Genomic DNA, 23,601 nt, shown 5'->3' with positions numbered 1-23,601 from the left:
TTCTTTGTTGCGTCACATGTGATATTTTGCCAAGTTTGTAGCACATTTTTCATGGTGCGTTTTAGCAGCAGAATTACAGTGACTTGCGCCTCTCCCCACCCATTGCGCCTCTCCAGGCCCAAAACTTCCCGGGCTTTTCTGACAGCCCAGCCCGGCCCGTACGGCGACTGGGGTCCACCTCCACCCGGCTGCCCCATCTGGTTTGTCTCAAAGCATGTCTCACACCATCGCATCGACCTCCTCGCCACTTCGCCAGCGCCCGCGCCACGCCAGGCGCCAGCGCCGCCGCCGTCCACTTCACCAGCGCCCGCGTCTCCGGCATCCTGCCGCCGAGCACGCCGGCCGCTTCGGAGTGCAATACGTCTCTTGCGTCTTCGTCGTTGTCGTCTCGCTGTGCTGGAGCGGCGTGGACTGGAGATCCGTCCGGACCCCCGACTGATTCCATTTGCTGGTAAAGTATCTTAGCTTGCTTAGATGGATCCTTCCTTGAATTGTCTTCTTTGGGATCTCATCTCTTCTCTGAACAATCAAATCCACAGCTTTCGTTCGTTCTCTCCGTCGGTTAGCATCGGATTTGCTTGCTTCGTGAGACGCTACTAGTCCAATCCATCCGTTGATGGTTCGATAAGGTTCTTCTTCGTGAGCGGGCGGGATCGATCTCACTTGGCCCCGCATGACTCGGTCCCGAAGTGCGGGTGCAGTTCATTTTGCAACTTTAAAAAGAATTGGGGTATCAAGTGAATCCCATGTCCCGTCCCGTGTTAAGTCTGCCCATGGATGGCGTGAGATCAATAAAGTGCAGCTTCTCGTAACTTAGTGATCCTGATCGGTGGGTCAAGCCTAACCTGCAATTGCTGTCACTCATAATGCAAATTGTTTGGTGGGGAATGACTGCAAAATGCAGCCATTTTTGTTTTCAGTTAAGAGTGCCAGAAGGTTTTTCTCCTTCAGCTTAGTATATGATGAGTAGGAAATATTTGAATGCAGCAATTATGCTTTTGCAAGATGTCTGTACTCGGTGTGCTTAAATCTAATTTTGGTATACTGATATAGAGTAGGATGGTTTCGTTTATTTTTTCAAAAAAGGAGAATGTTCTTTGGGCCCACATGTCATGGGGCAATCAATGGAATATTAGGGAGCATGGCACTTTTCAGTGGCATCTGATGGATTATCACTTAATTTAAGTGCCGCAAGCTATTGTGCACTTCTTCTTGTTGAGTAATCAGTATTTCTGAGCATATTGAGGCACAGTTCGTCCTGTCGAATTTTGGTCCAGCTAAAGCTAATTCTACAGTCTATACCACTCTCACAGATCTTCAAAGTCTGACTAAGTTGACTACTTTCCCTCGTATCTTCACGTTTCATGTATTGCAGACTTGTTCTAGGGTTTCATATTCCTGTTCCGGTGACATGCATGTCGAGTTGACTGACCACTACGTGATGGTTAATATGGTTCTGACCTGTACTTATTTCTACAGATGGATTCTCTTGAAATCAAGGAAGAAGATTATCAGGTACATATGTTTGCCCACATATTTATGTTATATTGAACCCATATGTTTATGTTCTATCAATCATTTGCATTCAGCCATCATGGATCCTAATCTGTACCCCATTGCTTTTGTGCAGATGGATCCCATTGAAATCAAGGATGATGAAGAGCATCCGATAGAGATGCTTATTGATCAGCCTCGTTTTCTAGAACCTTTATGTCCAGAGGAGGTCAATGAAGACACACGAGTATACCCTCGTGTAGGGGATGAGTACCAGGTGGAAGTTCCGGATCTACTAACTGAAGAGGAACAGGCAAAACTAAGGTTATGGGCAGTTTATGGTAGCAGAGTGTTTGGTTTTGAATACCCTGTGGGAGTAGGATTAGCTATTCCAGTCACGTGGACCCAAAATACAAGCACTCATATAAAAGAAGAGTATGGGGGATTTTCAGGACGCAGGTCATGTACGTCACAAGGTGAAGGTCCCATCCACAGCAGTGAAAATATTCCGGGAAATTTATGTCAGGACATCATTTGTTCAGACTGTAAAGTTGGATATGCTGAGCAAGGTGAGAAATTATCAGGGTCAGCTGGACAGGACATGCACTGCTCACGAAAAACGAAGCTTTCAGGTTGTTCTTGTGCAAAGAAGGAATTCGATGATTGTTTTCCATTGCCTGGGATGCCAAGATACTCCTGGAGTGATGAAGAGGCCCAGACTTTTCTCCTTGGTCTCTACATTTTTGGGAAAAATCTTGTTCAGGTGACAAAGTTTACGGAAACTAAGACAATGGGAGAAGTCTTGTCCTATTACTATGGAGAATTTTTCAGGTCTGATGCATATAGACGATGGGCAGCATGTAGAAAAGCAAGAAGCAGGAGGTGTATTCTTGGGCTGCGTATATTTTCTGGTCCAAGGCAGCAGGAACTGTTATCACGTTTGCTTGCTGGCGTAGCAAGGGAAGTTGAAGCTTCGGTGATGGAGGTGTGCTGACTTTTCTTTTACTCCTCCTTTTATTTTCATTCTACTTATTTTCCTTTTTCCTACTGAACATCAAACCACTGAAAAATGACGTGCACAATCAGTTCAACAGCTACAAGCTTACATTTTGTAATATCTTTAATTTGTAATGACACTTAAGGCAGGACAGCTCATCAGCATTGCTCCAGTATTTGCTCCACTGTACGGCAATTAAAACCATGCTTTTCTTCTTTTGGAAAAGGCCTAGTATTTAGTATGCTTGTTCTTATTTATTATTAAATTTTTGGTATTTTAACCTTTTGCTTTAAGATGCTCATACTTTTTCATCTAGCATCTCATTGCATTGATGCGATGCTATCAGCTCTCTCAAGAGGTTGACCGCTATATATGGTCTTCTGCAGGTATTTAAGATATTCAATGAGGGAACATCTACTTTTGAGCAGTTTATCTTGACATTAAGGTCCACAGTTGGTGCTCAAGTTCTTGTAGAAGCAGTTGGAATTGGCAAGGGAAAGTATGACTTGACTGGATTTGCATTAGATCCTAGTCGAAATCATGGTATCTCGACCCGCCCAGAAATCCCTGTTGGCAAGGCTTGCTCAGCACTTTCATCTGGAGATATCATAAAGTTTTTGACTGGCGATTTCAGACTGAGCAAGGCAAGATCCAATGATCTATTCTGGGAGGCTGTCTGGCCTCGCTTGCTTTCAAGGGGCTGGCACTCAGAACAACCTAAGGACTCTGCACCAGTTGGAAAGCACGCTTTAGTCTTTCTCATTCCAGGTGTAAAGAAATTTTCTAGAAAGAAGCTTGTCAAAGGAAATCATTATTTTGATTCTGTTAGTGATGTCTTGAGCAAAGTTGCATCTGAACCAAGGCTGCTTGAATTTGGAGTTCAGGGTGGTAATGGTGACAGTGGGATTAAGCATGAAAATGGATGGATCCATGATTCTGAACTTGACAGAAACACACTTCCTAACAAGAAACCTTCCTACAACCGGCCCACTGAGCCTGGGTGTTCCCCAGAACTAATGAAATTCACTGTGGTGGATACCAGCCTTGTTCAAGGGGAAGAACCTTCTAAGGTAAGGTCACTAAGAAATCTACCAATATATTCCAGTCATGGTTACATGTCTTCACCACATTCTGGAGATTCTGGGAGTGACAGCTCAGAGGAACACTCAGATTCTGAGGACAGCTCTGAGCCTTATGAACATATAAGTACTGATCGAAACGCAACCGGTGTAAAGTATGCTAGCGAAGAGAGGAAAAGTAAGGCACCAACAATTGATAAGATGGATTCTAGTGTAATTGCGAAGGCTGCTTCCTTAGGCGCATTATCATCAACCAATGGTCATAATTCAATTGATCAAGGTTTCAGCGCAATGAGTAATGCATGCTCTTCAACAGCAACTATTCTTCCTGTTGACGTTGAAAGAGACCATGCCACCACTACTTCCACTGAAATAAGCTTCCAGTTTGATCAAAGGGTAAATGTTGAGTCCCAAGTTTTCTTAGCACCCTTTTCGAAGAGAAGAAGGTTAGTTTCCTCTAAGACTGAAAGAACTGGCCGCGGAAATACCAGCATCAATGAAAACCATTACTGGAAACAAGTTGACGAGCCACTGCAACATGATGTGTCTGGAGCAAATGAAGCAAGTGGAGAGGCCAATTCTTTTGTATGGGGTGCAATTCCGAACTCATCAACTAACATATCCTTTGACATGAATAACAAGAAGCCATACTGCAGACAGCTCAACAATGTGCCCCCTAATGCTGAAACAATGGTCTACAAAGAAACTTGCCAAAATAGGAACGCCATTGATCTCAATATCCCACAAATGCCTTCTGATTATGAGTCAAATCTGAGCTATATTGTCCCTCCATCCGACAAAAATACTGAAACCATGGTCAGGCCTCCACGTTCTTCAGGAACAGAGGTGTCTGACCGCCTTGCAGACATGGATGCCTCTAGTGATGCGCTCTATGAGGAGCTTTCTTTCAACTCAAGAAGGCATAGCAGCAGAAGCCGCCCACCAACTGCCCGAGCTCTGGAAGCTCTTGCCTGCGGCTTTCTTGGGACCAAACAGAAGGGCAGGGAGGCAAATTTCCCATCTTCAAGCAGGAGCAGCAGACCTGTTCGGCGACCACGAAGATCACCTGATGTTGCACTTCCATTTTCTTCTGATGGTAAAGGATGTAGCTCTCATTTTCCTGATCCGCCCACGGATGTCAATGGATGGGGCATGAGTAATCCTCCATTCCAAATGATTCACAGCAGCTCCTCTGATAAATCCACAGATAAAGTTGCTCCTGACTTGTTTGGAGCAGATAAGTCTACTGACAAAGGAGTTCATGAATTGTTTGGCATACCTTAGATCACATGAAAATGAGTAAGGTCGACCCATATCTAGCAATATCTTTGGACCAGTAGACCTTTATTGAATTGACTGGCTGCTGGTTAAGAGAATGATGTGATCGAATGCTCAAAATGCTACCTGAAGTAAGTGATGGGCACTGCTTGTTCAGACTTCAGACTTTGGTTTATGATTGAGAAACGAATGGAGGAAGAATATACAGCTCAGTTTTCAGTTTCATCTATAGTTTTGTGCATGTCTATTGCCTAAATATTCGATCTCGATACTTATCAAGAATATATGACACCAATGAACAACAAAGATGTGATAGACAATTGCCTTCACATCGGGCACTCCAGCCTCCAGTGGCTTGTCAAGTTTTATGTGACAGATCGTGAGCTTCTTGTTCCGAAGCCTATGATGAAGCTTTTACATTTTTTTTTCTTTGAGGTTTTCTTATAAAACTTTACCGCAAGTTATACTCTTGCTTTTCATTACGTGTACTATGTGGGATAACGGAACAAGCGTGTAATAGAGCGCCCATATAAGAACCATACATGAACTAAACTTGAAATTCTCTCTGTTGACAAATCCAGAAGACCTACTTGTGAAATCTGTATGACCATGATCTGTTTTTTTTTTAACAAAACCCATGATCTTTTCTGAGGTTTAGAATTTCCACCGAGTAAGGTTAGTATTGATCCGTGACCTAGGTTTGGTATTTGCTACAAGATGCGTCTTCTGGGTTACTTTTCTGTTTTTCGACTTTTCTTCCTTTGCCTCCTAAAAAAATATTTCAGTATTTCTCCTTTCATCCTTTGATACATTTGAAACTGACAGACATCGATTGCATTTGTTTGGTAGTAAGGCTTTCATGTGATGATCATAGGTCAGCTTGTTTGTGACCTACACTTGCTTTCCTAAATTTTACAAGAGTTCCTCAGACACCAAATTTCATTATGTATTGGTTTCTGTGGCGCCTACTCAGCAATACTTGTTTGGTTACGCAAGAACACGAAAAATTACAGCTTAGTAGTACGATGTCTCAATATAGCAACACTTCAATGATGAAGTGATGCTAAGTCAACATATCTCACATTCCAATGTTCGTCGTTCAAAACAATGTCCAAAGAACAGTTGCGCACATAAGTTCACCAGCTTTAAGATGATTGAATCAATGGAAATTTTATAGGCAAAACTAGCCCATTCTCTGGGCTTCAGAAACATTTCGAAGTGCAGGTATAGCTGACCTGTGCTCTCACCACTGTCCACTGGATGGGTTCTGTACATGGGTACAGGCTACAGACATGGGTAACAATTCCCCCCATATGCCCTTCTCAGGTGCTCAAGGCTCAGCGTCCAAGCTCAAATGTGCCTTGAACAAGAGTATATCCCTGATGGCACCCGTTGTGGGATCATAAGGACAGTCCATAGTCCAGTTACCTAGGAAGTGAGGGCATTGTTTGCAAATGTCTCTTTATCGGGTCGATTCGCGTTGAACCTGATGCAAAAATCTTCCTGTCAATGGACAGATAGCGATTGGACTACCTAGGAAGTGAGGGCATTGTTTGCAAATGTCTCTTTATCGGGTCGATTCGCGTTGAACCTGATGGAAAAATCTTCCTGTCAATGGACAGATAGCGATTGGACCCGAGTCCCAGTGCTTTCGATGGACCTCATGTACTCGGATGCATTGTTCTCGATGATCAGTGCATCTTCCAGCTCCCTGAGAACATCCTCCATGCTTGGCCGGAAGGTCGAGAAGGGCTCGGTGCATACCGATGCGACCTCAAGCACTCTCCACATGGCCTCTGAACAATATTGCCCTTTTATGCCAGGATCCACCATCGCTTCGATCTTGCATTCCCTTATGTAAGGTTTTGCCTGCATGATGTCGGATCAGTGTAAGATTATTTTAGGAGTTGCGTAGCTGAAATATAGCATTTTTTTTGTCAGAACTACTATGATGAATATTTTGGCAATCACAAAAGCTAGAGGATGCGGACAAAGCATTGCAAGCCTTCAAGCAGAAGCTTTTACATTTGATTGAGATGCACAATGGATGACTATTGAGTGTAATGTGATCATATCCATTCAACTAAGCTCCATTCATCACGGGGCCTTTTGACATCAAGAGGTTCTCTTCCTGTCGCAATTTCTAACAGGACTACTCCAAAACTGAAGACATCACTTCTGGTGGATAACACCTGAGTGGAATAGTATCTAAAAGAAAAGGAAGCATCAGTAAATCATGATGAACATGTTCCGGATGACTCAATGGATGATGATTCGAAATTTCAACTGACATATAATATTGAGCAACTGACATATAATGTGTGGTTTGTTTTATGGTGTTGAATTCTTAAAGAGAGAACAATTTTAGGTAGCCCACATTTAACAATGTCTAAAAGTATATCAAGAAACTACACATGCAACAACTCTTCGTTTACACAATTATATGCCTTTTACGGTTTTACCTTTCTAGAGTTCACGTTGCAGTTGAATTTTTGGATGATTTAAAATGAAGTCATTTATTGAAATTACAGGATCTTCTATATTGCAATAATGTTGGCCCCAGATTCTCAGCTGGACAGCGGAAATATCCAATTGAACATTATCTACTGATATTGGTAGGACTCGGGTTGCGGAGATTGTAGTCGTGGTGTGTAGGAGGGCGAGGACCGGGACCTCGGCGCTTGGGCTCCGTCGTCCAGGGTTTGGTTGAGACGAGAGGCGAGGGGGAGAACCAGATGAGCAGCCGGCAAGATAATGCCCTGCTTAACCTTTCATTAATGATAATCGTCCACACATATAGACCCTCTCAAGCTTATCCAACTAACTAACCTCAGCCTATCTAGCTGGCCGAGTAACAACCCAAAACAGACTAACAAGATTTTAACCAATTGACTAACAACCTGAAGATACTTATCTAGCCACAATTACGCTTATGGCGCCTCACGTACTGTACGCCAGTCATAACATCTCTCCCCTCCTCCAAGAACAGCTCGTCCTCGAGCTGAACATTGGGGTATGATGCCTTGAACTGCTCCAGTGGTTCCCAGGTGGCATCTGGTTCTGCAGTGCCCGCCCAATGAACCAGGACGTGCCAGACTCCACGGCGCAGGCTGGCGCGAAGCACCTGTAGAGGGACTGGTAGTAGGCGTCCATGCTCCATGGGTGGCAGGGGAGGGGGGCCATCAGGTGGTGCGCCATGGTACTGCTTGAGCAAGCCGACGTGGTAGACATCATGAATCCTTGCTCCCTCAGGCAGCCGAAGCCGGTAGGCCACCTTGCCGACGCGTTTATTTTATTTAGCAGGGATATGTCTTTTAGCTTTGCATTTATTTTATTTATTGCATATGGTCAGTGTAAAACAGTAAATTTAACGAATGCTTAATCAAGAATCCTTGGCCTTAGTCCCCAGTCATATCAAGATAACAAAAGGGATATAGCGGTACTCGTCCATATAAATAACATACCATCACAGCAACTCCAGTCTCAGAGAATCTTGGGATGGAGATTAGTCTCACTTTCTGTTTTTCTGGACCTGGATAACAAGAAGGGTAAGTTGGGTGCTCAAAAGACATTATGAAGCTGTACATGTAGTAATACCTTCCAATAATCGAGTTTCGTATTTATCTTGATTTCCAACAAAGTAGACGTGAGGGCAACTTTCAACAAGGAAAGGATCTTTGTCTGTGTATGGATAACACCCTGAATTAAAAAGATGCATATGTTAGAAGGGCCTTCTAGCTTGGGAATACAATTGCGATAAATGATCACACCAATAATGAGTTCACATACAGATAAATGGGTGACAACAGCACTAGTTTCTAACCCAACAATCTTGACAGTTTGGGCTGGAGACAGTTACCTAGGCTGTTTGGAGCAGTGGGTGCAAGATGGCGCCATCTCAGTGTTCTTTCCATGAATTCCAGTTTGTCCTTGGCATCAGAGTACTTGTAGAGGTCATCTATGTTCTGGCCAGATGTTCCAAGAAACCTACATGTACATATAGAACTTCTTGCAACAAAGCCTCCAAGCTGCTTAAATATTGAGGCAAGTAAAAGGAGAGCCAGCACTCACTGGACACTGTCAAGTTCGAATTGATGGGGATTTGAACATGATGAAAAAGTATTGAAGGTGGATGCCCCAGAGAAAAGGCATCTGTGCAAAGGCTGCAGTTAAGCAAGAGATGAGTTAGCCATGAATGATAACAATGAACACTTGAGTGCTACAGAGCAGATCAAGTGTTTATCCACATCAATAGCCCACCTGTTGAATGTTGGCCTACAAAAAGGCGACATGTCCAGCAACTGAGTGTAGCAGAGATGCGGATGTTGCGGTGGTTTTGCGGGCACACAAGGAGGGATAGAGTCCGGAACGAAGTTATTCGGGATAGGGTCGGAGTGGCACCAATTGAGGAGAAACTTACCCAGCATCGGCTGAGATGGTTTGGACATGTCCAACGAAGGCCTCCTGAGGCGCCGGTGCGTAATGGGGTTATTGAGCGGGTCGACAATGTAAAGAGGGGTAGAGGTAGACCTAAACTGACGTGGGATGAGTCGGTTAAGAGAGACCTTAAGGATTGGAATATCTCTAAAGAGATAGCTTTGGATAGGAGCGCTTGGAGACTAGCTATCAATGTGCCTGAACCTTGAACTTATTTCTTTCGGGTTTCATCTCTAGCCTACCCCAACTTGCTTGGGAAAAAAGGCTATGTTGTTGTTGTTGTTGTAATAGCCCACCTGTTGAGGCAAAGAAAAATTTGCCGGATCATGACTCCCTGGCATAATATCTACAGGCAATGATGCCACAAGCTGCAGAGAACACGGATTATATAAAGGTCAGCGTATGAGACCAGAACAGCCCCAAAGAATAAAATCTGATGATAGAAAAAGACAATAATTTTTACCTGCGTGAGCATTATATCCAGTTCCTTGATAGGTTCTGCTATCCTGGATTGATCTTTTGATGCTACATTCTGGCATATAGAAGCCAATTGTTAGTATGGCATACTAAATCAACAAAATAAGTGCCACAGAGAACATGCAAAGTGTGAATGCCATTACCTGACCATTGACAAATCTTGGTGAAATATGTACTGAATTCCCAGCAACCACAACACGCACTATGTTTGATGCTATGGTTTGCTCCTGAGTAAGTCCCAGCAAAGATTATCCACATTAGCGTATACAGTATAATAGTTTACACTTTACAAAGACAAATAGCATACATTCTCATCACCCAGATGCCCTGTGACATGGTCGATAAGAAGTTGGAATTGCAGAGGATTGAATTTGTCACTTCCTACACTTAATCCTGACACGAATACCACATACTTGTCTTCACCTGTAACCAAAGAAAATGCAGTTTCAGAGCAATACACTCATTGATAAGATTTGGGAGAACATGCTGAAATCTGAACACATAAATATATGGAGAATATTACTTGCACTGGACAATGCAGTTTGGGGAGGAAGACCAGCCTCAAGAACATCTTCAACAAGAAAGTTGCCAGCACTCGTTTCCTTCCCATGGAGAGCTACTACAACCCCTGTGAATGAGTGATGATTGAGCATAAGATCCAAGGAAACAAGGTTTAGGGGATGGAGGCGTCAAGATTGTATATATATTTAGTAAAAGCAGGAATTATACATCAATAGACAAAGCAGCTTTCAGTGAAAGCACCAGGCATACCAGTCACAAATGCTGCAGGAGGTATGGCTCCTGCAAGCGTAACTCTTCCGCTTTCGTCTTCCAAAATGAGATGATCATCAGGATGCATGAAATTATGCGGTTTGACGAGAGGAACTGCAGACCTCTGGCACACCAAAAAAAAAGGATTAATGCAGAATTCCTCAGGCTATTAGAGACAGCAACCACAGTTGGCACATAGAACTAATTTTAATATTATAGTACCTCCTTTGAGTATTCATCGAGAATGGCTTCAGTTTCATGTGCTTATACAAAGTTCCAACAATTATGCAATCCTTCCCTTCTTCGAGTCCTAACACTGTTGTGACTGCAATGTAGGAAAATCCAGATTTAGAATCTTGCCGGCAAGGAGGAACGTAAGGTTGCACGTTCCCAACCAATGCTAACAAAGCCTAGCACAAATGCAGATGAAATTTCTGGACGCTACACTCATCTACCGATAAACACCTCTCTCTGCTAACAGTCAGTCTGCATCAATAGCGCAACAGTTAACCCTATCCCGGGTTTACAGAGCACACAACTTGTAAAACCCTGATTTGCCGCACAAGGGAATGCGAGAGAGGAGAGGGCAGTGCGGTGGCGGACCAGGGATGTGCGGCTTCCAGGAGGGGACGAGAGCGTGGAGGAGGTTCCGCATGTGGCGGAGGCGCGTGAAGTAGATGTGGCAGTACTGCTGCCCCTGGTACTTCTCCCCCCGGATCGCGTACCTCTCATCCTGCAGTCCATCAACGCGACGCTCAGCCGGGCCAGAGGTGATTGACAAGGGAATGGAGCAGGACACGAGGGAGGCGCTTACGAGGTTGCTGTAGGCGGCTTGCTTCCTCTCCATCGGCTTCGGCACCGGCATCGGCGGCGGCGAGGGTGTCACGCGGTGGGCCTGCGGACCGGGGATTTCGACTCTGGAGTGCTTTCGCGATTCCTCCCATTTCTCCCGCCCCACCCAAATTTCTATCCGCCAAAATCGTCGATTGCGCGCGCACCGCACCGTGATGGCCCGCCGGCCGTCGGCGCTGCGCCTGCGGCCGCGCGGGGGACGGAAGCAGGGAGGAGCGTCGACCGAATTATGTCTGGGCTGAATTGTCAAGTTCATGGCCCAGCCGGCGACCGGTGCTTGCTACCAGTGGAAGGAAATTGTTCAGGTGGCTAGGCCCAGCCTGGCATGCCCAGGAGTCGGAGATTTTTTTTATTTTTTATTTTTTAAAAAAAATAATTTACAAAAATATATTTGTAATCTATATTTTTGCAAAAATATACTCCTAGCACAAGTACTGGGGCGCCAGGGGCCTGGCGCCGAGTACTGAGGCGCCAGGGTCCTTCCGCGACACCAGCAGAAGCGGCAGGGGCCTAGCGCTAAAAAAAATCTCGCATGTATGGTATGGTAAATGAAGTCTATTTGTAAAAAATTTTCAGAAATGAGTGTAATTTTTTGTGACGAATCTAATGACGGTAATTAATTGATGATTCTTCAGGGTCGTTAGCGCGGGGTTCTGGAGTTGGTTTTGTAAACTGACTTTATTTGACACCGTAATTAACGGTCAAAGTGTCACTATTCACTAGCGCGCTACAAAACCAAACGGAGCCAGGCTGGGCCTAGCCACCTGAACAATTTTGTAAACCTACAGCTAGTTCTACTAAGTTTCTGAGGCTCAAAATTTACTGGTGTGATTAGAAATTCCATTAAAAGGTTCAATAAAAATATTATCTTTTTCTAGGCTTAGGAATTATTTTTCTTGATTTAGTACATTTATCTCTTCAAAAATTAATTTGTTCAGTTAGGCTTGTCCAAAAATTCTCAAACTTTTTCTATAACATTTGTGAACCAAAATAAAGATACTGTAAAAATTATAGCACCTAAAACACAGTATAGCAACCTTGACATTTAACCCTATTTAATTTAGACATAAAATAAACCTGATTTAGAAACTCTATTTAGGAGTGAGCACTGGTCCTCAAAATTTTACAGAAGACTAAACATCTAGCATGTAACACTCTAGCCAAAAATGGCAGGCAGGCCATGAGTACAACTTGAGATCTAAATATATGCCTAATAAACTTGTATTTTAAATATCTCTAAAACCAGCGAGCAAAAGTAAAATTGTATGTAAGGAAAGTTGTAGATCTACTCTCTACGAACTCAGAACATTTAGATTTACATTTTTCTAATTTTTCTATGAATTTATTTCGATTTTTTAAGTTCACTGGTTTAAATCTAAAACTAAATTTACATATAGGCCCCTGTCGCCCGGTGGGGGGGAGACAGGCCCCCTATCCCCCCCCCCCATCGGGTGACAGGCCCCCATTTTTGCAATTTTACTAAATTGACATATATTTTTGAAATTTTTTATTTTTAAATGAAAAAACCCCAGCCCCAGGGCGATTGGGGCCTTCGTGGAGCTGCCGGTCGGGGTTCGAGCGCTGCTCGACCCGATTTTCCACCGGGAGCAGTAGGTTTCCACCGCGGTGGTGAAGGGATATGGGTCAACGCCAACGCATTGCCGGCACCTTCCATCGCTACTCATCCACGATAAAAAAAAAGTTATTGTAGTATGAAAATTTGAATTTTGTGTGTTATCAATATCTATCGCATACATGATTTATAGCTAGTGCATACAAAGACTTGAAGGGCTGCACCCGGCTACGCCGCTAATGTTTGGATTGGCTAAGGTAGCTAGCTTAAGTGTTCACAAATCAATACATGTTTAGATTAGTGTGCTAAGAGATACTCTCTCCAGGTCCAAAATAAGTGTCGTTTTGGATATGTCCAAAGTCAAAAATTTTAAACTTTGACTATGAATAATTTATAAATTATTTAGTTTTGAAACTTGAAAATCATATGTTTAGATTTGTCTTAAATAGTACATTCATAAAAGTATAAATTTATCATGATGTTCATTTATATTTTAATAGAAAATATTAGTCAAATATGTATTTTGGAGACCGTGTCGATATCTAAAATGACACTTATTTGGGACCTGGAGGAAGTACTTGTATTTCTTGGCAAAAGATAAGTTTCTTCATGGCTTTAATAGAGAGAAGGAAATGAGAGATATTTTAGGCTCTCTCTAGCAGTGAGTGCAAATGAGGGTGTAAAATTTAATGCGCGCACTGTTTCGCATGTAGCAGAGTGAAGTGTGGGGTAGAGAATAGGGATAGCTCCTGGGATGCCCCCTCTGCTGGAGATAGCCTAGGCGGGAGGGGGAAAGGTGACCTTTTCTATCTCAACTATTAACTATTTAGAGAGAAAAAAATGTCCACAGTTGATCTATATATTTACATCATTGCTAGTTAATGCACCTTGTCGAATTTATGATTTCTGTGCATGCATCCATGCAAACTCATGCACGTAACTGATATTGGTTGCATGCAACCCTAATAGTTTTTGCTACGATACATGTTTAATGAAGATGGATGCTCATTTTATCTTGATCTTGGTGTTATTCTCGTATAGGTAGATGATTAGTGGACAGAGGGAGTATTTGTTTAAATGAGCTCTCGCTGACTAGCTAGTGATGTTTTAAATCCAAAAACTATATCGGTCTGTATAAAATTTATCCAAACCTGACGGTTAAAATTTTTATCCAGACCATTTTCATCTCTGCTCACACATGCACCCTGTTGGTTACTTTATTGTAGTACTATTATATTTCGCTTCATTAGGACAAGGCTGTGTCCAGCATTGATCTATTAGGATATACTTTTATGTCACATAATTAATGCTATTAAATCTGAATTTATAAATGCTACTTTAGTGAAGCTAACGTTAGTCCTATCCTATAAATAAAATACATCTCATATTTTGGGACTAAGGTAGTACATCATACAATGTATCGACAAATTTTTTTTTGAACACGCCTATCATTAAGAGGATAGCAGAATTACAACTACAAGGAGTAAGCCGCGACTTAACAACCATGAAAACAACAAAGAAAGAGAAGCCCCAACACACCAAACCACTATGACCCTAAGAAGAGAAGAAGCAAGGGTAAGAGCACCGACGCCGAACATAGTCAGTCAATGGGGAAAGGGCTTCACCATAACGACGCCTTCAACAAGGGAACGACGCGTAAGACACAGCCGTCACTGGTTCGACAATAAACCAAAGTTTTCACTTGGTGAGAGGGAAAGGGAACAGAGAGCTTTCGCTCAAGTCCCACTAGCCCTAACCCCCGACGATCCCCGAAGACGACAAAGCGGTGGCGGTGAACAACCCTAGCAAAACCTGAGATGCACATAGGCACACAGGGCAGCTCCGCCAGGAACAACGACGATGGCAGCCGTTGGGACACCAGCGACAAAGGCAAAGACGCGCACCCTTGGGACAGAATTCCTCTCTGAAGCATCACCACCAGGACGTTAGGGAGCAAAGTATCTCCCTGAGTCACATGACGAGGGGAGCAAAGTATCTTCAGTGATGGAATGAATGTTGCTTCTCAGCTTCGCATTCCCACGGTGTTTTTACATGGTTCTGAACTGAACACGTATGTACATAATAATCAACCAACCTAAATTTTACAGCATCAACATTCAATTCAGGTCCTTGGAATGAACTCGAGTGGAGCCAAAGATCGCCAGTCCAGTTGGGAGTGCTCCATCACAGATTGTAGGAGGCTTGCTCCATTTTGTCTAGGAGAGAATTCCAGTGGAGCTAAAGATTGCCGAGCTAACAAGATTTGCCCACCCATTTGCCAGAAAACCGGCGGAGGATGTTGCAGATTGCAGGAGGCCTGCTTGCTCCACCCATATTAGAAAGGTCAGGAACCAGCAGCCCTGTCTGCCAAGTTACACAGGATATCATCTGATGGATGGACCTGGACGATGCAAAAGAAGAGAGATCGACCGACGATGTTCTTGGCCTTTGCGATCAGAGATGGCTGCTTCCTTGATCACACCACCACCACCACATGTACCGTCTGTGTCCCAGCAGGCCGACTGGTGGAAACACTTGAACCACAGAAGATAGCAGCAGATGCCACATGTCAGTCAGCATTTCATTTTAGGGAGTTCATCTTTCATTTTAACTACATTTTAAGTTCAGAACCTCTACGTACTGAAACAAGCAAGTGCTTCATCATTCATTCCTGATCTTCATTTCAGTTAGCTACAAATTAAGACACGCAAGCAGATTCAGTAGTATACGTACTGAACAAATGAACTAAATTCTGAACTACATAGCTGAACTGAATGCACAGATCAGGTACATACATTATGAGAATGTACGTACTACCGTATAGCCAGATTATCGATCACACTACTCGATCCAGCACTGAACTAATAGGCGCCCAATAAAAACATGAGAGAGAGTAGATCAAGTATACAGACGGTGCAGCATATTACCTGTGTCTGCTGCTGTTTGCACGCGGCGGCGGGTAGCAGGCGAGAAGGGAGGATTGGGTCGCATCGAAGTCGTCGGCCGAAAACAGGGTCGCAGCTTGCAGGAGAGAGAGAGAGAGAGAGAGAGAGAGAGAGAGAGAGAGAGAGAGAGAGAGAGAGAGAGAGAGAGAGAGAGAGAGAGAGAGAGAGAGAGAGAGAGAGAGAGAGAGGAGAGGAGCTCAAGGACCAGCTAGCGGCAGCGGCATCATCGGGTCGTTAAGTTGACGGACGACGGCCAGAAGGCTGCCGCCGCCGGGCGAGTAGTAAACTAGTAATGTAGCCAGCAGGCGGCACCGGGCTGGTCAACGTCACGTCGATCAACCTGGCACTGGAAGCCGACGACCTTTTTTTTGACTGTCACCGGGGGTGGGGGTGGGGGTCCCCCACCTGAATTATATTGCTCATGACGGCCCTTCAATGGCTCATAAAAGGTTTACAATAGTTACATTTTTCAGCGCACCGAGTGCGAGTTACTGGGAGGGGTTACATATTCGAAACAAGGATAACACACCATTGATCGACCACCCATCGCTCCTCTACCTTAATCCTCTGTCGCCAGAGATCAGCCTCACTTCTCATAGATGCCAGAAACTCCCTCATCGACATGGCTACCCCATCAAAGATGAGCCGATTTCTTCTTTTCCAGAGCAACCAGCAGCCCAGGAGGACGAGTGTGTTGAAGTGCAGATCGGGCACAGTCACTAGCTTGCCTATCATGTGTAGCATTGCGTAGCGGCCCTGGACCGGCGTCGCCGCCCCAAGCAGCTGCCAAACTGTTTGGCAAATTCACAGTGAAATAGTATATGTGGCACAGTCTCCTCACCCCCGCGGCACGCTTCACAGATGGTATCTTGGACTATCCCCTTGCGAGCTAGATTTACCTTGCATTGGATCTTGCCTTGCTGCACCAGCCATCCGAAAAATTTGACCCTCGGGGGGGCGCAATTCCTCCAGATGAACTTAGTTGCCTCATCCATCCCTTGGTCGTCCCCACACAGCACGTGATAGAGAGCCCCAGCTTGAAGTTTATCATCTTCCGTGGTCGCAAAGCAGCTTCGTTTGTCTGGTTCTTCAGACAGAGTCAGTGTTGCCAGCAAACTTTCCACCTCCGCGAGCTCACGCTCAGCCTCTGCAGTGAGTCGAGGCACCAACATGGTTTGGAGGCCTTGATCAACAACATCTCGCACGCTCACCTCGGGTGATCTAACATGACTGAAAAGTGCCGGGAAGCTCGTTGCCAGATCATCATCCCCGTTCCACGCGTCTAGCCAGAACGTGGTCCCTCTCCCGTCATGAACCTCTGCCGTCGTCACCGCTCTGTAGGTTGGCAGGAGAGATTTGAGTACATCCCAGTGGTCGCTCACCAGCTCCCCTCGCAATGTTGCTAAAGAAATTTGACCGCGGACCCAAATCGCCCAGGACGAGCTGGTAGCAGTGTGCAACCGGTGCAAGAGCTTCAGGAGGAGGCAAATATTCTGCACGGTCAGCTTCTAAACGCTCAGGCCCCCCAAGTGTTTACTCTTCTGTACGTCATCCCAAGCCACCAGACACTTCGCACCCGATGCTTCCCCGGTCCCTGACCACAGAAAGCCTCTTCTTCGCTTGTCAACTTGCTTGATCGTCCCTGGCGGCAGCAACAGTGAGCTCATGTGGTATATGAGTTGGCTGTCCAGCACCGCGTTCACTAAGACCAGCCTCCCCATTGAGTTCAAAAGCCCAGCCTGCCACCCCGCCAAATACCGATCAGCTTTGGTGATCAAGGGTGAAAACGCATCTAGCTTCAGTTTAGTGTTGGACAGCGGCAGCCCCAAGTATGTCTGTGGAAACCCCTCTCGCTTGCACTGCAGAATATCCACGCAGTGCTGTATTTCCCCCTCATCCATATGCAGTGGAACCAGCACGCTTTTTGAATAGTTTATTGCTAGCCCGGTTGCGTCGCTGAACATGTTAAGAATGGCTGCAAGCCTCTCCACCCCAGTAGCATCCCCCTTCATAATGATTAGCGTATCGTCGGCATATTGCAAGACTGCACCTGGGAGGTCTGGTTGCACCGGGTGAAGGATGGCAGTATCTGCTTTGATCAGCTTTTGGAGCACGTCAGCCACAATTAGGAACAAGTAGGGGGAGATCGGATCACCTTGGCATAGTCCACGATTACATCCAAACCAGGGGCCGGGACAACCATTCATGAGAACAGTAGTCATAGAAGAAGCTAGCAGGTGGTGGATCCAAACAATCCATTTTTTGGAAAAGCCCCTGGCCTCCAGTATGTCAAAAAGCGCCGACCAATGAACTGTGTCGAATGCCTTTGCAAAGTCCAGTTTAAGCACCAAAGTGGGCAGCCTCCTTTTGTGACAGCATTGAGTGAGCTCCATGGCATACACAAAATTTTCTGCTATAGATCTCCCTCGGAGGAACCCTGTTTGATCCAGGTCTATCCAGGAACCCTCCGAGTGCGCATTGTTCACAAACGCGCGGTCGAGGCGCGCCAGCGTGGGGCTGTCGCGCATATTAGACCACGTGAATTGACAATCCAGAAGGGGGAGTTCCAGCACTTCAAGCCGGTCGAGTGCGTCGTTGAAAAGGGAGCAAAGACCAGCGTCGACCCGGCCGTTGTTCTTGTCCGAGGCCTCCCTGACGAGGTTGAAGTCCCCGATCAGGAGCCAAGGACCAGACACACAAGCGCGGACCTCCACCAGTTCCTGCAAGAAACTCGGGGAGAGGCGGTGATCTGAAGGGGCATAAACGTTCGTGATTGTGAGCGGACTATGATCAGAGGTTGATGAAAATGTGGCCGTGAGTGAGAAGGAGCGAACAACACTGGACAAGAGCGTGAAGTGAGCCCCATTCCAGGCCCTCACAATCCCACCGCGGGTGCCTGAAGCATTGAGAGTTTGAGACAGAGGAAATCCGGGAGGGAGCGAGGAAGAAAGCCTAGCGCCTTGTGTGGGCTAAGATCGCAAAGTTTTGTTTCTTGCAAGCAAACAAAAGAAGGGAGGGAGGAGCACAAAGATTCACGAACAGTGGTGCATTTGTCCGAATCACCTAAGCCGCGGACATTCCACGACAAGACAGACCAGCGTTTACAGTTACTTATAAGAATACTGGGAAGCACCTAGGACACATAACAACCAACAAAGACCAGGACCAGCAACCAACGACCAACAACAGAAACAGACCAAACCACAGGACCCTGAACTAACACTCTCACGGACACACGGAACACTAACAACATCGACTGACAACACAGCCTGACACATTAACAAATTGACACGGCACAGACACATAGCTTGGAGCTCGGGGGCGCTGCCAACCCACAACAAACCATCCATCATTTGTCCACAATTGCTGGCACCACGCCCACAGCGTTGGCGGCCTTACAGCCCAGTCCTGCCGCCTTGACAAGCTTCCTCAACCCCGGTATCGAGAGCGGAACTTGGTTGTTCAACATCATCCCATGCTTCTTGACCGCACTCTTGACAGCGCCAGAGCACGGCTTCAGGGAGTCCAGTAGCGCCTTCCGCCTGGTGGCCTTGTCCTCAGAATGGACATAGTGCGTGGGAGCCTTGTTTGCCAGCCGGGTACTCTTGCGCGTAGGGACGGCAGCGGCGGCGGCAGCAGAGCTAGTGCGACGGCGGCGGCGCAGCGTGGTTGCAGGTGGAGCAGGCGCGGGACTGACGATCCGCAGCAGGCAGAGCAGGGCTCGTGGCATAATGCGCCAAGGAGGGCGATCGCGGCATCGTGGCCTAAGGCACCGGAGCAGGCGCGGTGGAGATCGCAGTAGGAGCCGCGGGCGCGGTGAGGCACTTGGTTGCTAGTTGAGCGAAGGCAGCAGCGAGAGCCAGCATAGGCAAGGCTGCAGCGCCGCTAGGCATCAGCTGTTGAGCGGGGGCGGCGACAGGAGCCTCTGGTAGGTGCACATGGTTTGCTGCTGGTGGAGGTGCACCCGTAGCGGGCACGTCATTTGCTGGCGGCGGCGGCGGCAGAGGGTGGTTGAAGTAGGGGCGCAGACTCCCGTCGGGCCCCAGCTGTTCATCCCGCGGCCAAACCCGAAGAGGCGCGATCTGGACTACGCTGCCTTCCCGCCTGCCTCCGAGCTCCACAGAGACAGACAGCTCAGAGGGGCAGTCGAGGTAGTGGTTGACCTCGAGAATCAGCTCCAGTGGGGCGTAGTTGTCCTCTTCCAGGCATTCTGGATTGATTTCCACCACACGACAGCCAGCCGTAAAGCACTCCAAGATCTTCTCCTTCTTCCACATCTCAATGGGGAAATCAGACAGGGCCACCAACACCAGCCACTGAGGAACAAAGTTGAACCTATTGGAGGTTTCCTCCGGCCTTTCCAGCGCAAGCTTAAGATCCCCCCAGACCACCGGGCTGCGCTCCCTCGCCGCCTCTCTGTCCTCCAGGGACGCAAACTTGATGAGGACGTCCCCTCTAGATGTGGGCAGGATCTCCACAGGCGAGGTCGGGAGGACGGAGGCGACAGCAGCAAGCACAAACTCTTTCATGTCCTCTACCTCAGCCGGCCGATTGACCGTGGCGAACGCAAGGCGCAACGTGCGGCTGGGATCACCAGGCGAGATCCAGGCCTCAACGAAGTGCGTGCGCCCGTTCCAGTCGACGCCCGAGCCGTCACTCTCCTCTGTCTCCTCTGATTCTGACCCCGGCCGCTCCACATAGTCTGGCTTGGGGAAGCCGCCCACCAAGGCATCGTGCACTCCACCATGCACCTCCAGGCTGCCTGGTGAAGACGACGCAGACGACGGTGATCTCCGGCCCGGCGATGGAGAGCCAGAGGAAGCCAGCTCGCGGAGAACTTGCGCGTGTCGGGCCGCCTCGACCACGTACAGCGACCTGGTCCGCGGGCGCATCACCGCCACCGGCACCGGCGAGGACCCCTTAGGAGGAGGCACACTGCTACGGGTGGTGACACCTTGCCCGGCGGGGGGGAGCTCCACGTCGGGGGGGGGGGGGGGGGGGGGTTGGTACTGTAGGAGGCGATCAACGAGAAGGCGTTGGCAGCTGAGAGCGAAGCAGTGGGCGAGGAGACGGGCGACGGAGGCGGTGGAGAGGTTGGCGGGGGTGGTTGTGCGAGCGCCGGCGACGAGGAGGACCCATCGAACGGCACAGGGACAACCGACTGACGGGAAGCCGGCACTGGCACGGTGGGGAAGCGGCGGTAGTAGGGTGTTTGCTCCCTGCGGATCGGCATTCTGCACGTCGCCTGCCGGTGACCAAACCGTCCGCAGCGCACAGGATCACGGCAGTCGCGGACTTGGTGACCGGAGGCAAGGCAACGAAAGCAGGCGGTGGGTGAGTTCAGTGGGGGTGAGGCAGGCTTGGTCTGCACGCGGGGCTTTGCGGGTGTTAAGGCGGCATGGATGATGGAGTACCGTAGGAGCATGGGGCGGCGCGGGGCTGCGCGTGGAGTGAAGGCTGTGGGGGCGAGGCAGGTGGCTGGTGTGTTGAGACGTGGGCGACAGGACCGGCATTTGCTCCCGTGTCCCTCGACACGACAACCGGAGAGGACAGGGCCCCCTCGCAGGGGTTCTTGTACCGTTGCGGGTTGGGTGGGTTGGAGTGGCTCCAACTCAGGTTTTAGGGATGACTCCAATCCTCCTCATGTTTGGTTGGCTTTGTTGGGATGGGTTGGCTCCAACCCTTAATCTTTGTTTGGTTGGAGGAATTGTGATATGAAATGGATGGCAGATTAACTCCGTTAGTGGGTCCCACGTGTCATTCTCCTCTCTCTCCATTTCCTCCTTTCTTCTCCCTCCAGCTGCGTCGGCAGGCAAAGAAACTCCTCAGGACACCCAAAAGGATATTGCTTCAGTGGCACAACCCAATGCAGCAGTATATCATGAACTCTGACTTATCACAAACACAGGCCTTTAGGTTTAGGCAAAAACAACCTATTCCAGTAGTTTCTAAATATTAACGCGAACGTCATCACAACCCCTAGCTTTCAGTTGACATCACTTTGGCCAGATGGCCTGAAACACTAAGCCTATTCCTCCTTGCTGGTCCATTTCATAGCACTCATATGGACCAGCAAAAGGAGTTGATCCGACACTTTGTATGCAAAGCATGGAGACACATGACACGAGCCCAACAAGTGCTCATTTTCAGGTGGAGACTGGCAGCAGCGTCTGCCTCCAGTCCGCACGTTCACGCAGCGGCAATCCATCGAGCAGGTGGTAGTGTGGTACGCGGGAGCAGAGGCAAGGAAGGGGACACACCAAAGACCTCAAGGTTGGGGGGAGGCGGGTCAGTTACCGGAGGGCGACATGACGATGAGGCGGTCGGCGAGCGGCACGGCGGGGTCGTTGACCTTGACGGTGATGCTGCCGCCGGTGCCGGTGACCCACCCCTGCGCGTAGAAGTGGCGGCAGAGCTCCGCCACCAGCTCCCGCGCCTCCCGCACCGGCTCGCCGCTCAGGTACGCCTCCGATGCCGTCGCCCCCGTCCCCGCCGGCGCCTCGCAGCCGCACCCACCGCACGACATGGCTGGTGGCTGCCTGCTTCCTCGGCCGCTCCCGGTGGGGTGTGGTGGGGGGATTCGGGCTGCTCCGCCTCGTCTTATTATTCTCCGCGTGCCGCCGGGGCGGCACGGTCGCGAGCCGCCGCGGGCGACGAGGACGACGAGGACGGGCGGTGCGGGCGCGAGGAGGACGACGAGGACGGGCGGCGCGGGTCGGGACAGGCACCGCGGGCGCGAGGAGGAGGACGAGGATGGGCGGCGCGGGCGCGAGGAGGACGACGAGGACGGGCGGCGTGGGTCGGGACAGGCGCCGCGGGCGAGAGGAGGACGACGAGGGCGGGCGGCGCGGTAGCGATGAGACTGACGGCGCGGGATGCGCGGACGGAACCCGGACGGGTACGCTCCGTCCCTCGAAATTTGACGGGCAGAGGGAACCCGCATGTGGGTCGAATATCCTCTCCTGGAGCCGCTTCACTCCCTTCGCCCCTCATCCAAACAGACTAAAAATAGGTCGGCTCTAACCAGGTTCGCTCCGCACCTCAACCAAACACACGGGTAGTGTATCTCGGGTTGTGTTTAGATGAGGTGAAAAATGGATGCGAAAAGTCACACAGAGCGGGCAGGAGGAGGCAAGGAGATGCGAAAAGTCACACAGAGCGGGTAGTGTATCTGCCGTGATTCGAGCCTGCAGGAGATCTTCTCAGGTGCACCTTGCGCTCCGTGCCCCACAGAGCGGGCAGGAGCAGTAACTAATCCGCCCGTTCGGTCGTTGACAGCTGTCACTACTACAGAATAGGCCTTTGTTCCAAATCATTTATCCCGGTTACCTTTGGGCCCGGAACAAAAGGTGGCTTTTGTCCCGGGTCCAAAGGCTAGCCGGGCCAGCGGGGGGATAGGGGCCTTTTGTCCCGGGTGGAGCCACCAACCCGGACAAAAACCCCCTTTTGTCCCGGTTGGTGGCTCCACCCGGGACAAAAGGTCCAACCCCTTTTATCCCGGTTGGTAACACCAACCCGGACAAAAGGGTGACCCTTTTATCCCGGTTGGTACCACCAACCGGGATAAAAGGACCCTTTTATCCCGGTTGGTGTTACCAACCCGGACAAAAGGCCCCTCCACGTGATAGTTCAAAAGAGAGTTATTCTTTACTGAGTCACATGTACTACTTAGTTGAGTTGGCAAGGAAGCCATGCGTT

General features: G+C 48.2%; 1 protein-coding gene and 1 pseudogene across 3 annotated transcripts; one reads left to right on the top strand and one right to left on the bottom strand.

Annotated features, from left to right (window-relative positions):
* Positions 1-209: 209 nt before the first annotated feature.
* LOC120692051 lies at positions 210-5,446 on the top strand. Of its 3 annotated transcripts, none has more exons than XM_039975256.1 (4): positions 210-451; positions 1,480-1,515; positions 1,631-2,479; positions 2,878-5,446. In XM_039975256.1, exons 2-4 carry the CDS (start codon positions 1,480-1,482, stop codon positions 4,852-4,854), a joined length of 2,862 nt encoding a protein of 953 aa, XP_039831190.1. In that variant the 5' UTR covers positions 210-451; the 3' UTR covers positions 4,855-5,446. The 3 variants fall into 3 exon arrangements, with proteins under 3 accessions (XP_039831190.1, XP_039831207.1, XP_039831200.1); XM_039975273.1 differs by having other exon boundaries at positions 234-451; positions 1,376-1,515; XM_039975266.1 differs by having other exon boundaries at positions 234-451; positions 540-1,515.
* A 409-nt stretch (positions 5,447-5,855) lies between these two features.
* On the bottom strand, positions 5,856-11,629 carry LOC120692040 (annotated as a pseudogene).
* Between the last annotated feature and the right edge of the window lie 11,972 nt (positions 11,630-23,601).

This window comes from Panicum virgatum, chromosome 2K, assembly GCF_016808335.1.
Source record: "Panicum virgatum strain AP13 chromosome 2K, P.virgatum_v5, whole genome shotgun sequence".
Classification (NCBI taxonomy): Eukaryota; Viridiplantae; Streptophyta; class Magnoliopsida; order Poales; family Poaceae; genus Panicum; species Panicum virgatum.
The sequence above is the reverse complement of the archived record's forward strand: the minus strand, read 5'-3'. Positions and strand labels throughout refer to the sequence as shown.

Bases quoted from the DNA above. Each gene is read 5' to 3' on its own strand.
- LOC120692051 (XM_039975256.1), top strand. From the start codon at position 1,480: ATGGATTCTCTTGAAATCAAGGAAGAAGATTATCAG. The intron at 1,516-1,630 runs GTACATATGTTT...GCTTTTGTGCAG, and splicing joins TCAAGGAAGAAGATTATCAG to ATGGATCCCATTGAAATCAA. The intron at 2,480-2,877 runs GTGTGCTGACTT...GGTCTTCTGCAG, and splicing joins TTGAAGCTTCGGTGATGGAG to GTATTTAAGATATTCAATGA.